This window comes from Colossoma macropomum, unplaced genomic scaffold, assembly GCF_904425465.1.
Source record: "Colossoma macropomum unplaced genomic scaffold, Colossoma_macropomum, whole genome shotgun sequence".
Taxonomy (NCBI): domain Eukaryota; kingdom Metazoa; phylum Chordata; class Actinopteri; order Characiformes; family Serrasalmidae; genus Colossoma; species Colossoma macropomum.
Window position 1 is genome coordinate 4882026 of NW_023494797.1, and position 12860 is coordinate 4894885.

The 12860-nt window shown below is 38.1% G+C and overlaps 1 protein-coding gene across 9 annotated transcripts in view; it reads left to right on the forward strand.

Annotated features, from left to right (window-relative positions):
* The window catches only part of LOC118817417 (arylamine N-acetyltransferase, pineal gland isozyme NAT-10-like), a 51794-nt gene extending 40938 nt beyond the window's left edge, over positions 1-10856 (forward strand). For 4 of the 9 annotated variants that reach the window (XM_036584094.1, XM_036584099.1, XM_036584097.1 and 1 more), the window contains one exon: positions 9678-10856. In XM_036584094.1, the coding sequence (XP_036439987.1) occupies positions 9685-10557 (873 nt within the window). In that variant the 5' untranslated portion in view covers positions 9678-9684 and the 3' untranslated portion in view covers positions 10558-10856. The other 5 variants (XM_036584096.1, XM_036584095.1, XM_036584098.1 and 2 more) reach the window with 4 other exon arrangements.
* The last annotated feature ends 2004 nt before the right edge of the window (positions 10857-12860 follow it).

Below are 12860 nucleotides of genomic sequence, written 5' to 3' on the forward strand. Positions count from 1 at the left end.
ACTATGTATTCACATTATATTCATTATATATGCTATATACCTTTTAATCAGTCATAAAATGCATAATTCAAGTTATGCAAGGGGGGAATGATGGGAAATTTTGAATAAATGCACAATCAATAAGTAAATAGATTAGACATGTAATCAGTAATAAAAGAGGCAATATAGGATGCATTAGGCCATAGTCTGCCCATTCAGGGGCTTTCCAAAGCAGATTAACTTACATGGCCTTACATGCAGGTGCACTCTCAGTGAACTCTCAGTGAAGTGAGTCTCTATGATATGTTGTCAAGTAGGGCCTTGTAGGATCAGATAAACTGGTGCAAACTGGCTGAAACCAGCTTTAAAAGTGTTTTCTGCAGTAAACATGAGAGGCCAAGTGATGGGGAAGTTTTTGAATGGGGAGTAATGGAACATCAAGTTTTGAGGTCTGTTGGGAGCAGGGAAACCCTGAAATGTGCAGAGCAATGTGCGTCCAGGATCAGGGTTAGGAAACACTACTTTAGCTAACTCGTAGCTGTGTTTCATTAGATCATGTCCTAAATGTCTTCCTACACCTTATATAGTGCACTAAATAGATTACAAAAGTAGTTTCATTTACAATCAATTAGTGCACTTAATGTCCAGTAGGGAAACGTCCAGCCTATGGTGGAATCCTAAAATATCTCTCTTAGGGCAGTTAATACAGTGTATGGATGTTAAAGAGACTGGATAAAATTGTCATTATTTTGGTAATACTGCACATTATTAGGCAGCATTTTTAGACCAGGGTTAAATCAGTTCTTTCACCCTAGCAGACAGTCAATGTTTTGGTCTAACCCAGCTCCCAACACACCTGTACCATATTTAGTGCTCTTAATGTCTTGGTTCAGGTGTGTTGGGAGCTAGGATAGAGCAAAAATATTGACTGCCTGCTAGGGTGTAAAGACTGTTTTAAGAAGCACTGTTATAGGGTATTACCTTTGTTCACTGGGAAAATATTTTTATTTGTTCCAATACAGGAAAGTTATGCTTATCACTAATATTATGTGTCTATTTAAATTTGCCTCCTATGACCATCTAATGATTTTCTGGAGGCTTATTGAACCATCAGAATCAAAAATGATTTGTTAGCCAGACCAGTGGAGTCTCCCACTTGTGTGCCGCTGAGGAAGCATCACCAAGACCCACTGTAAGTTTTTGTGTAGAGCTATTTTTCTCTTGTACCTAATGTATAATCTCTATTTCAGAGTTTTAAAACTACAGGTTTTTTATATCTGTTTACACCAGAAACCAGAAACTGACACTGATTGAAGAGCTGTTCCTCTTCCTGATGTACTTAGTGGGTGGCATAAACAGGGGGATCTTGGGCACAGATTTAATATTCACCGCACCACTGTAAGCCGAATCATTATCACATGGGCCAACTACCTTTACACCCTGCTGAGATCTGTGTGCATCTGGATGCCACCAGAAGTTATCAAGGCTTACCTGCCTAAAGAATTCTCAAGATACCTAGACACACAAGTAGTCATTGACTGCATTACTGCTGCAGGGTGAAGTATTTTCAATGTACAAGTCCAACTGTACTTTCAAAGGTATGCAAAAGTACCACATGGAGCTGTGACATTTGTGTCAGCTCTCTACCAGAGCTCTATTAGCAACAAGGAAATCTTCAGGCAGTCAGGCATCATGTCTCTTCTGACGCCTGACATGGCCATTATGGAAGACAAGGGATTCCTTGTTGATGACCTGGTTCCTTGCAAAGTGTGAATGCCTGCGTTCCTGCACAAAAGAGCACAGGTGCTGGAAGATGATGTGAGAGAGACCCAGCATATTGCATGCCTTAGGGTGCATGTGGAGAGAATGATACGGCGATTAAAAGAAAACAAATTGTCTGACGCTGTTATACCCCTCTCCTTTACAGGAGGCATCAACCAGATGTTCACTGTGGCATGTCTTCTCTCCAACTACCAGAATGCGCCTCTGGTCAAAAAATCGGCATCAGACGGTTGAAAGGCTGTATAAGTAATGGCATTGACAATGATGGACAATATACAAAAGCCATGTAATTAAGTGGAAGAAGAGATATCCGTGGCAAAGTCCTCTGCTGTATTTCAACTTGAGTTGAAGTTGGTTTTTAATGTAATTAAATGTCAAAAGTAAAATAAATGTGAGCTATTTGTGTTATTCTGATGAATGTATTCTATTATGGGGGCCTTCATGGTTGCGGAAATGAACAGCTAACTCACATTTTCCTTTTTGCAGCCACACGGGTCTCCTTAATCAGAATTACTAATCTCTCAGTACTATCACTTTTGATATTGAAGTACACTTAAAAGCAAGTACCTTCAAGTAGAAATAGAGGACTTTAGCTCAAAATATTTTACCAAGGGTACCATGATTTCATGCAAGTACAGGAATTTGAACAGACTTTGTCTGTAACTGTTCTTGGGCTTTGTTATTATTTGTTTTCTTATTATTGATAATGCAGAAATATATTGGAAGCCACTGGTTCCTAGTCGTAGTCCTGAATTTCCCCTCACCTGTGTTTTTCTGGTCTGTCAAGTCTAGTCAACCTAGCTGAAAAAATAATAAAGCCATTCCCTCATGGGCCTTTTCCCCTTGGTTTGCCAACAAAATGTTTCCAGTCCCCAGAAACCTGAATCTAAAAACACAATAGGCACAGCATTTAGCTACTACATTACTGTCATCCTACACTCAAACTGGGTGGCTTCTCTGACTTCTTAATTGACCTAGAACAGGTCGCCCTCACACATCTCCCCTGTCACCTGATCTTTGCTTGAAACTAAAATACTAATGACAGAACAGAGTTAATCATACTATGTGATTTGTTTAATAGTCAATAAGAGAACTCAGTGCTGAGTTCAAACCATCACAAAGATTAGTGTTCAGACACGACCAACTGCAAGTCTTACTTCCACAGATTGCAATATTCTTTGATTTGTTTAATATCAGGCTAACTAATTGTTTTATTTTGTGATAGTTATCAATTTGTTTTACAGACAAATAGGACAACTCAGCACTGAGTTAAAATCTTATAATGCTTAATTAGTTTTTGTTCAGCTTAATATGCTAGCACTAACACCTAGATTTGGGTCATTCTACAGAAATGTCCTTTTTTGTGTCCCTAGCATTTACAGATATATTGCACTTGAAAAACATGTTAGGGTAGCAATTAATTATATTTTAAAATAAAATGTTTTTCTTTTTACAGTTACACCTTCTTGAGTCATCACTTTAGCAATATTGGTTTTTAAATCAATTATCTAGAATTCCAAGCACCACAGAAGTGCTTGTCCCCACAGTCATGTGTAAAGGGTGAGGCCCTATTTTGAAAAAAAACATTTTTCTGCAATTTTAACTGCTTTAATCTATGCATGACTATGGAATATATAAATTAAATGATATGAAGAAAACAAATGCCAAATAAATATTATTAAATATATAATGAAAGTTGTCCCCTGGAGTCGTGTCACTGGTGTCACCGCGTAACAAAAAAGAAGCTTTTAGTTTGTCACTGGTGTGAACTACTTTATTCTTAGGTAACTGTGAAAAACTGGAATACAAATGGATTAAATTACATATTTTAGTGGATATTCCATGGCTGACATGTGGTCTGATGCTCTGTAGCAGCCATTTTGTAAAATGCATTTTTCATTGAAAATGTCACTGGTGTTACTGTCTCTAGTGCTACCTTTCTTATGTGTAACACCAATGAGGATTGGTATCACCAGCGACACCTATGGAGAGATAGAAAAGTGGACGTTTCTGTAGAATGACCCATTTACACCTAGCTTTGCACTCGTGCAGACACAAAACACATCTTTGTAGTGGTCAGTATAACTCTATGTACATCTTGAACCCTTTTTCCATTATCTATTGTTTTACTCCATCACCAGCAGAGGCTCTCTCAAGTTTACAGGAAGTATTTGTGACTGTTCAGCACAATCGTAGTTCTCTAAGGCTAGTTCTTCATGATCAAAAAACAATGTTATTCTCTAAAAACGTGACAGAGAATCTTTGCTGTAAATTTACACACTGCTAGGCAGACCAATAGAATTGGTTTCATCTTAAGTATTTAGGTTTTATGTTAGATGATTATCTGTTAAATTGCATACTTTAAATTGCCCTTGTGCAAGTGATTTTTATTTTAGTAACAGCTGTTGCTTTACTGAACAGGCACCAAAAAAACTAGTTGAAGCTACCTTTTTTATATATAGAGACATTTTTATAAGCATACCTCAAAGACAATGTTGCACACTCAGGACTCTTGTTTAATCTGGACAGGTTATGCTGTGAGGCCAATGCCTATATTTTCTGACTAGTTCAGTATAATGCAGTTTAAATGTTATTGTAAATGGACAAGTATGTTTTGAACAATTTAACTTCACATTAAGCTGTATTAGAAATATTCCTTTTAAGAGGCTTGTTTCTAGAACTGTTTAGATAAGTAGGTTATATAATAATTAGGTTAGATCATATATTTTAAATCCATAATGAATTGTATGGCTTCAAGCGTTGTGTGGAAGGCATAAGAACTGTACATTTAGATAACCTGATTTACAGCTTGGTTTGAATATTGAACATTTTTTTTTTAATATTTCCAAAAAAAGGATCCTGCTTTACATCACAGTTAACATGATGGCATCATGGTGCTGCACAGATTTTACATGACCTGCTGTGATGTGTTAAAAAAAAAACACCAAGAAAAGGTTTCAGATAGGAGCCAACCAAAACATTTGTTACCAGGGGACTATAATTTTTTGATCTTGGCTTCACATCACCGCTCAGTGCTCTTCAAAGCGCCACCCGTGCACTGAAGACCACTGTTTATCATTACGGTATTAATTGTAAAATAAGTACTACTTTAAAAGCTACTTTTAAAGCAAGTATTCAGTGATCTGTGGTGGAATGTATATGAAAAGTAAACCTCTCTAACCTGGTTATGAATAAACAATTATTGAATTAAGAATTTCAGTGACAGACATTGGAAAGAAATGCTAAGTTTAACAGGCAATAAAAATGTATATACTGAATATGAATTACAAGGTATGTGACATTGTTATTCCTGTTAATAGTATTGTCTGTTTTTGTGTTTTAATATTGACGTAAGGTGACCAGATTTTTGACGCTGAAATACAGGACATTGGTCCACATTTATTAAACTTCTTGGAGTAATAATACTGATCTAGGAACAGTTTATGCTTTTTATCTATTACTGAAGGAACTTCCATGACCTGATGAGACCTGATCCTAGATCAGTGCTCTTACTCTGAGGCGCTTGATAAATGTGGGCCACAGTGTGTACTGAATGACACGTAGGCATTTACCATAAATTCCACATACACTGTTGCCAAAAGTATTCACTCACTATTCACTATTTATTAATTCATTCATTCATCCAAATCATTGAATTCAGGTATTCCAATTATTTCCATGGCCACAGGTGTATAAAACTAAGCACCTAGGCATGCAGACTGCTTCTACAAACATTTGTGAAAGAATGGGTCACTCTCAGGAGCTCAGTGAATTCCAGCGTGGTACCGTGATAGGATGCCACCTGTGCAACAAGTCCAGTCGTGAAATTTCCTCGCTACTAAATATTCCACAGTCAACTGTCAGTGGTATTATAACAAAGTGGAAGCAATTGGGAATGACAGCAACTCAGCCATGAAGTGGTAGGCCACGTAAAAAATGACACCGGGGTCAGCAGATGCTGAGGCACATAGTGCGCAGAGGTCGCCAACTTTCTGCAGTCAATCACTACAGACCTCCAAACTTCATGTGGCCTTCAGATTAGCTCAAGAACAGCATAGAGAGCTTCATAGAATGGGTTTCCATGGCCGAGCAGCTGCATCCAAGCCTTACATCACCAAGCACAATGCAAAGCGTTGAATGCAGTGGTGTTAAGCACGCGGCCACTGGACTCTAGAGCAGTGGAGACGTTTTCTCTGGAGTGACAAATCACGTTTCTCCGTCTGGCAATCTGATGGACAAGTTTGGGTTTCGCGGTTGCCAGGAGAATGGTACTTGTCTGACTGCATTGTGCCAAGTGTAAAGTTTGGTGGAGGGGGGATTATGGTGTGGGGTTGTTTTTCAGGAGTTGGGCTCGGCCCCTTAGTTCCAGTGAAAGGAACTCTTAATGCTTCAGCAGACCAAGAGATTTTGGACAATTTCATGCTCCCAACTTTGTGGGAACAGTTTGGGGATGGCCCCTTCCTGTTCCAACATGCCTGCGCACCAGTGCACAAAGCAAGGTAAATAAAAACATGGATGAGCGAGTTTGGTGTGGAAGAACTTGACTGGCCTGCACAGAGTCCTGACCTTAACCCAGTAGAACACCTTTGGGATGCATTAGAGCAGAGACTGTGAGCCAGGCCTTCTCATCCAACATCAGTGTCTGACCTCACAAATTTCTCAGAAATTCCCATAAACACACTCCTAAACCTTGTGGAAAGCCTTCCCAGATGAGTTGAAGCTGTTATAGATGCAGAGGGTGGGCCGACATCAGATTAAACCCTATGGATTGAGACTGGGAATACTTTTGGCAATATAGTGTAACATACACTGCAACTGGGATGTTCACAAGCAAGGCTCACTCCAGCTTCTCAGGGATATGCATCCCTGCCAGAATGCTTTTACCTAACTGTTACTCCTCTCTGCTCACGTTCCTTCTTCTGACTTGAGGTGCCTTAGTTAGCATAACCATTTGTCTTTCTTTTGCTCAAGCTGTGTAAACGTCCAAAATGTGCACCTGTTTTTTGATATTTTGCTGTTTGAATGCTTTTAGTGCACATGGAAAAAAAAAATCAAATAAATCAGTAATTGATATAATCAGTGGCATAATGGCAATAATACACTCAAGGGCGTGCTCTACCTTGATATACTGCAACAGTGCCAGTATCTCACGGTGTAGCACTCTTTCTAGTCTACTGTTGTGTGGAAAGCATGGGAATTGCACATTTTAGATAACCTGATTTACAACTTGGTTTGAATATTAAACTTTGAATGTTAAACATTTTTTGATTATTTTTTTGATCCATAATGAATTGTAGACATACACAGGCTTCAGGTTTTGTGTGGGAAGCATGGGGACTGTACATTTAGATAACCTAATTTACATCTTGGTTTAAATAATGAACTTTGAATATGAATTTTTTTAATATTTAATAAAAAAAAAAGATCTTGCTTTACGTCGCAGTTAACATGATGGCTTTGTGGTGCTGCAGAGATTTCACATAACCTGCTGTGATGTGATTAAAAACATCAAGAAAATGTTCCTGATAGGGGCCAACCAAAACATTTGTGACCTGAGGCCTGGTCTTTGCCCTCCTGGCTGCATGGGCCTCTGGCGGGGTGCTCCAACACCCGGCTTCACAGCACCACCCATGCACTGAAAAGCACTGTTTATTATTATGGAACTAATTGTATAATAAGTACTACACTATATACTACACTATATATGAAAATTAACCTTCCCCAACAGTGGTGTAACTAGGGTGTTATGGGCCCCAGTGCAAAAAAATAAGTTCTAGGGCCTCCCCACCACACAAAAATTACTTTCAATTAACAAAAAAAAATGAAAACATCATTTGCATGTTGAATCAGTATTTTTATGTTGCAAACGAGTTGATGCTCTCTAGGCAACACCAATCCACCCACTCAAATCTGATGTATTTGGTTTGCTATAGAATATTGGAATTGGTGCAAATAATGTATTTGTTATACATTTGTTTTTGCACTGGACAGTGCTATATGATGATTTGTGCTGTTTATTATTAATCACAAAGTTGCAAATTCAATCAAATTACACAGGTATGGACCACTGAATGTTTTTCTCAAATTTCATCGGTCCATGGTTGCTTGGCAACAAGATCATACTCTAAAGTAACTACATTTCTTGGTTAAAATAATAGCTTCTCAATTTTAAAAAATACCTTAATACCTTAAACTAATAACTGAAAATTTGTGTATTTTATCATATTTTATGTTGTCTCTGCTTCGTGTTGTGCCTAATAACATCCTTACCAGTGATCTGACGTGAGTGATGAATAACTGCAACGCACTGCTTTTCTTAGCTTATTGCTTTATTAGGCCTTTTTAAGTAGAGTTTAGACAAATATACCACAGACAGTTGTTGCAATCCTGTTATAATGAGCTATCCTGTATTTAAAGTGTCAGGACTCAAAGAAGCAATTGAACCGTAGTTGATAATTACATGATAATAGTTAATGATACATGCAGGTAATTGGTCTAAATTAGCAGCCACCAAGTGGTTTGGAGTTTACTATCTAATCTTACTACAAGTTTACTACGTCTAGTTTACCAAAGAAGTTGAGTGTTGAATGACCCACATAGTAATAGCTGAAGGCTATGGTAAGTATTAAAACTGCATTAGAATAGAGACACTGGCAGCTATTTCTTCCAGTCAAACCATTAGAATTTATGTTAAGGCCTGTTTAATGATCAGGTCATTGTTCCTGAAAGTATCTATTTGAGTAGACTAAACAATTTTAAATAATTATGCAATTGAATGTTCACTTATTTGACCTTGAATGTTAATCGAAATATGTTACAAATTAAATTTTAGAGCACACATCAGTAATCTGTGGTTGATTATATAAAATTAACCATCCCAAACGTGGGTGTGAATAACTGAATCTGTTTATGAAAGCACAAAAAGAGCACTCTGCACCCTGAGCAAACTGAGGGCTGAGGAAGCCACGTGATTAGAAGTGGTGTTTCCTTGGGCTGTTTTCCAGATAGAGATAATGCTTGCTATAAGCGGGCCAAACATTTCCAGAAGAAAACCCCCCACAAAAACTGTAGATCAGTCCAAGACTCCTCTGTATTAAAGAAAAAGGACACACAAATGTTCTGGTCATGTTTTAATGTAATTCAACCCAACTGATCATACTGACAGTTCCATTTCTTATTCAGATCATGGACAAGTGGGATTAAAATCATGTATGAAAGTAAATTTTACCAAGAAAAATGTCAGCTGTACAATCCCATCCTACAATAAAAGTTCTTTAACTGTTCTTGGCTTGTATGTACGGTTCTAGGTACCTATAACTGGTATGAAACCATTGTGTTACATTATATGGGGGTTCTTTAAACTTTAAAAAGATATCCATGCTCCTACCTCACATTCAGTGCTTCTTTGGGGAAAGAAAGTGGTTCAAAAAGAGGCCTTTTTGGCACTTTTATTTTAAATGCTATTCAGTCACAGCCATTCAGTCAGTTGCATTTATGGTGCAAAATATCACAGATTCTCACAGCCTGGTGGCCTGAGGGTTAACTTCTGCTCTTATCCAGCCAGTCACTCCACCCCGCACTCACTTCTTCTGCCAACTTCAGACGCCTTGGCAAGCACAACTGTTCTCTCTGACTTCCGCTCAAAAGTAAGTTGTATAACTGTTAGAAATGTGGAGCAGTTCCTGTTTTTTGAAAGCATGTTTTAAATGCTGGTCATGTTACTTGGCAAGACTTCACATGCACTTTTATTGGAAGGACTCAAAATGAAAGTGCAATCGAATGGTCTGCGTACTTCCACAATTGTTTCCATGTGTTTGGTAGCCCAGATATTTTTCACACCCATACTTCTAAGTTTTTTCAGACTCAGATTCCGTGGCAGTTGAAAGCTATTCAATCTTTATACTTTTGTCTTGCAGGAGCATAATGGATCTTAAGGAATATTTCAAAAGGATTGGCTTCACTGGTCTGTACGACAAAGCTGACCTGCCCACTCTGTGCACCATACACAAGCTGCATGTCATGACTGTTCCCTTCGAGAACCTCAGTATCCACTGTGGAGAGAGGATCACTATGGACCTGAAGGTCATCTATAAAAAGATTGTGCTCGACCATCGTGGAGGTTGGTGCTGTGAGAACAACCTGCTGTTCTCCTGGGTGCTGAGAGAGATGGGCTACAAATTCACCACGCTGGGTGCCAGGGTCTTCAACACATTAAAAAATGACTTCAATCCTATGGATTCACATCTCATCAACCTGATTGAGATTGATGGTAAGCCTTATATTGCTGATGTGAGTTTTGGGGTGTCGTGCCAAATCTGGCAGCCGTTAGAAATGATTGCAGGTAAAGACCAACCTCAGCCCCCAGGGGTGTTCCGTCTACTGAATGACGGCGATAGGTGGACCCTAGAGAAGACTGGGAGGAAGCCACTGATCCAGAACGAGGCCTTCGCCACCTGTAGCCTCATTGACAAGCGCCTGAAGAAGACCATATACAGCTTCTTGTTAACACCACGTGGCGCTGACCATTTTCTGAACACAATCGAGTACCTCCAGACCAGTTGTGAGTCTTTGTTCACCCAGAAGTCCATCTGTTCCCTTCAGACATCCACTGGTTTCAGAGCTCTGATTGGTTGGACCTACAGTGAGGTCACATTTAATCCTCAAGAAGACACAGACATCATGGACTTGAGGGACATACCAGACAGTGAGATAGAGACTGTACTGAAGGAAAGGTTTAAAGTAACTTTACATAAAAAACTGACACCTATAAACAACAAAGCTGGCTATAAAATATAGGGAATATGCTGTTACATATATATTAAGCTTTACTCACATTTATCATATATACCTAATAAACTAGACATTCCACATATTATGAATGCATGTACGTTGTTTCACATTATCAATTGCATAATAGGTCAGTTGTCATAGTCTTTTCCTTTCTGCCTCTGGAAAAGTCTTATGTAATATAATCATGTCTCTTCTGATCATTGACAATTTTGACATGATGATTTCTGATCTGTTTAATATGTCAATCTCAGTTGTAATCTGATAGAAGAAACAAACAGGTCTAAAAAATAAAACTTAAAAATAGGGGTTTAGTGTTGAAAAGATGTCTGTTCGAGTGTCTTCCTTTTAGCTTCCATGAAGTGTGATTGCCATCTAGTGGTCTTCTTGAGACTTTTCATTTCATGTATTCAGTGAAAGCAAATGAATGTGAGGGCACCACAGTTTGAAGAACTGGAAAGACTACAACACCTTGCAACTGCATTTAATATGAGGACATGGAGATCTGTCAAGAACTTCCAACATTGGACAATGAAAATATTTTGAATATAGATATTAAACAGCTCTGCAAATGGTGGGCTAAAAACACAAGCGTCAATCTAGATAACCAATCAACGCAGCAGCAGAGTGCTGTAATGTGCTAAAAAATATATATTATATACATGTAAATACTTGTATTGCATTTAACCCAGTGCCATGCCAGCTTCAGTGGAGTACTAGGAAAAAACTGCATATTGGAAATAATAATAATAAAAGTTGCATATTGGTAATAAAACAATCGAGTAATGATTTTAAAAAGAGAAACAAAATAAGAGTCCTTAGTTCTTTAGTGTTGGTTAATATATATGTGTGTGTGTGTGTATGTGTGTATATATAAAATGGTAACTTTACAGGAGTAAGGAAAAAACTACTTGACTTTTAATGTAAGTCAATGGAACCAGGCGTTTTTCCAAGTCATTTTGGGCCATTTCTTTTGGTCAATTCATCAAGAAACTTAATGCAAAAGGCAACAGGCATTTTCAGTACCAATCCCGTCCACTGGTGGGGTGGGGCTTTCCATATCATTAGCATAATAATAAGGTGGAGCAAGGTGTATCAGAGTCAGGTATAGCTAGCTACGTTTGTTTTAAACGATGGCAGACATGGAATCTGGTTTTGGATGCAGAGTTGAAGGAGAACGTGTGAGCATTCATATGTCACCAAAGGATCTTAAAATCAAAAACGAAAAAAATTTAAAAGTTTTATTTGGAAAAATCGGACTGTCCCAGCCAAACTTCCAGTGAAAACTCAGGTCTGCAGTAGCCATTTTCCAGAGAACTGTTTTGTAAATTTTACTCAAAAACAGATGGGGTTTGCCACTAATCTCATATTGAAACTAGATGCTCTACCCTGGGGAAACAGCAAGTATGAGCCAACTGGTAAGTTTATTTTTTGTGTGTTTCATCTGTTGACTGTACATAACAAATGTACAAAGCTGAAGTCGGCTTCAAGTTTCTATTCTAATTTGGTGCATTGGTGCAGCAGTTACAGTAAAATTCGAACAAGAAGCTGGTGAATAAGAAGCTGATTTCAGCCTTGTAACAGATCTACAATGTGCTAGATAATGTTAGACAATGTTAGACCTACAAGGTACATGATGATTCATGTCAAATGCTGACAGGACACTTTATACTGTCACTTTATACACTCCGGGATGTAGATGAAGAAAGTTAGGGCAAACGTAACTGAAAGTTTGTCAGACAGCCAAGCTTGCTGAAGTAGATGATGGCTATTTCGATAATTCTGACAAAAAAAAACATGATTTTGGGGGTGTGACACGATAAAGGTTGTCCTCATAAGTTGCTAGTACAACGTTAGCAAGATAAGGTTAGCTAATTTGAGTACATATGGAAAGTAGAGAAATCAACTTTCTGGAAGAAACCCTTGAAGGCAAACTTCTATTTGCATATTTATAGATCTGCACATACTGAATGAAGGCAAATGTGTGGAGTTACATCTAAGCAACTTTTAAGACATTAGGGGATTTTTTTCTTTAAAATGTTCTTAGGGGTTTCATCGATGCCTGGAGAGGGTCATTAAGATGTATAAAAACTTGATTGTCTTTGTTTTGACTTTCAAATCAGTGTCTTCAGAACCCAGAAAACACACATCACAACGTTGTCTACTAATGTTGCTACAACATTGTCAAAAGGTTGTTTGAACAAGGTCACAACATTGTCACAACCTCATTATTCAGTAACGTTGCTGTACTGTGTTATGACTACCTGTTTGCAGCTTAGCAAAATTCCATGGAGTTCTATGCACAACATAAT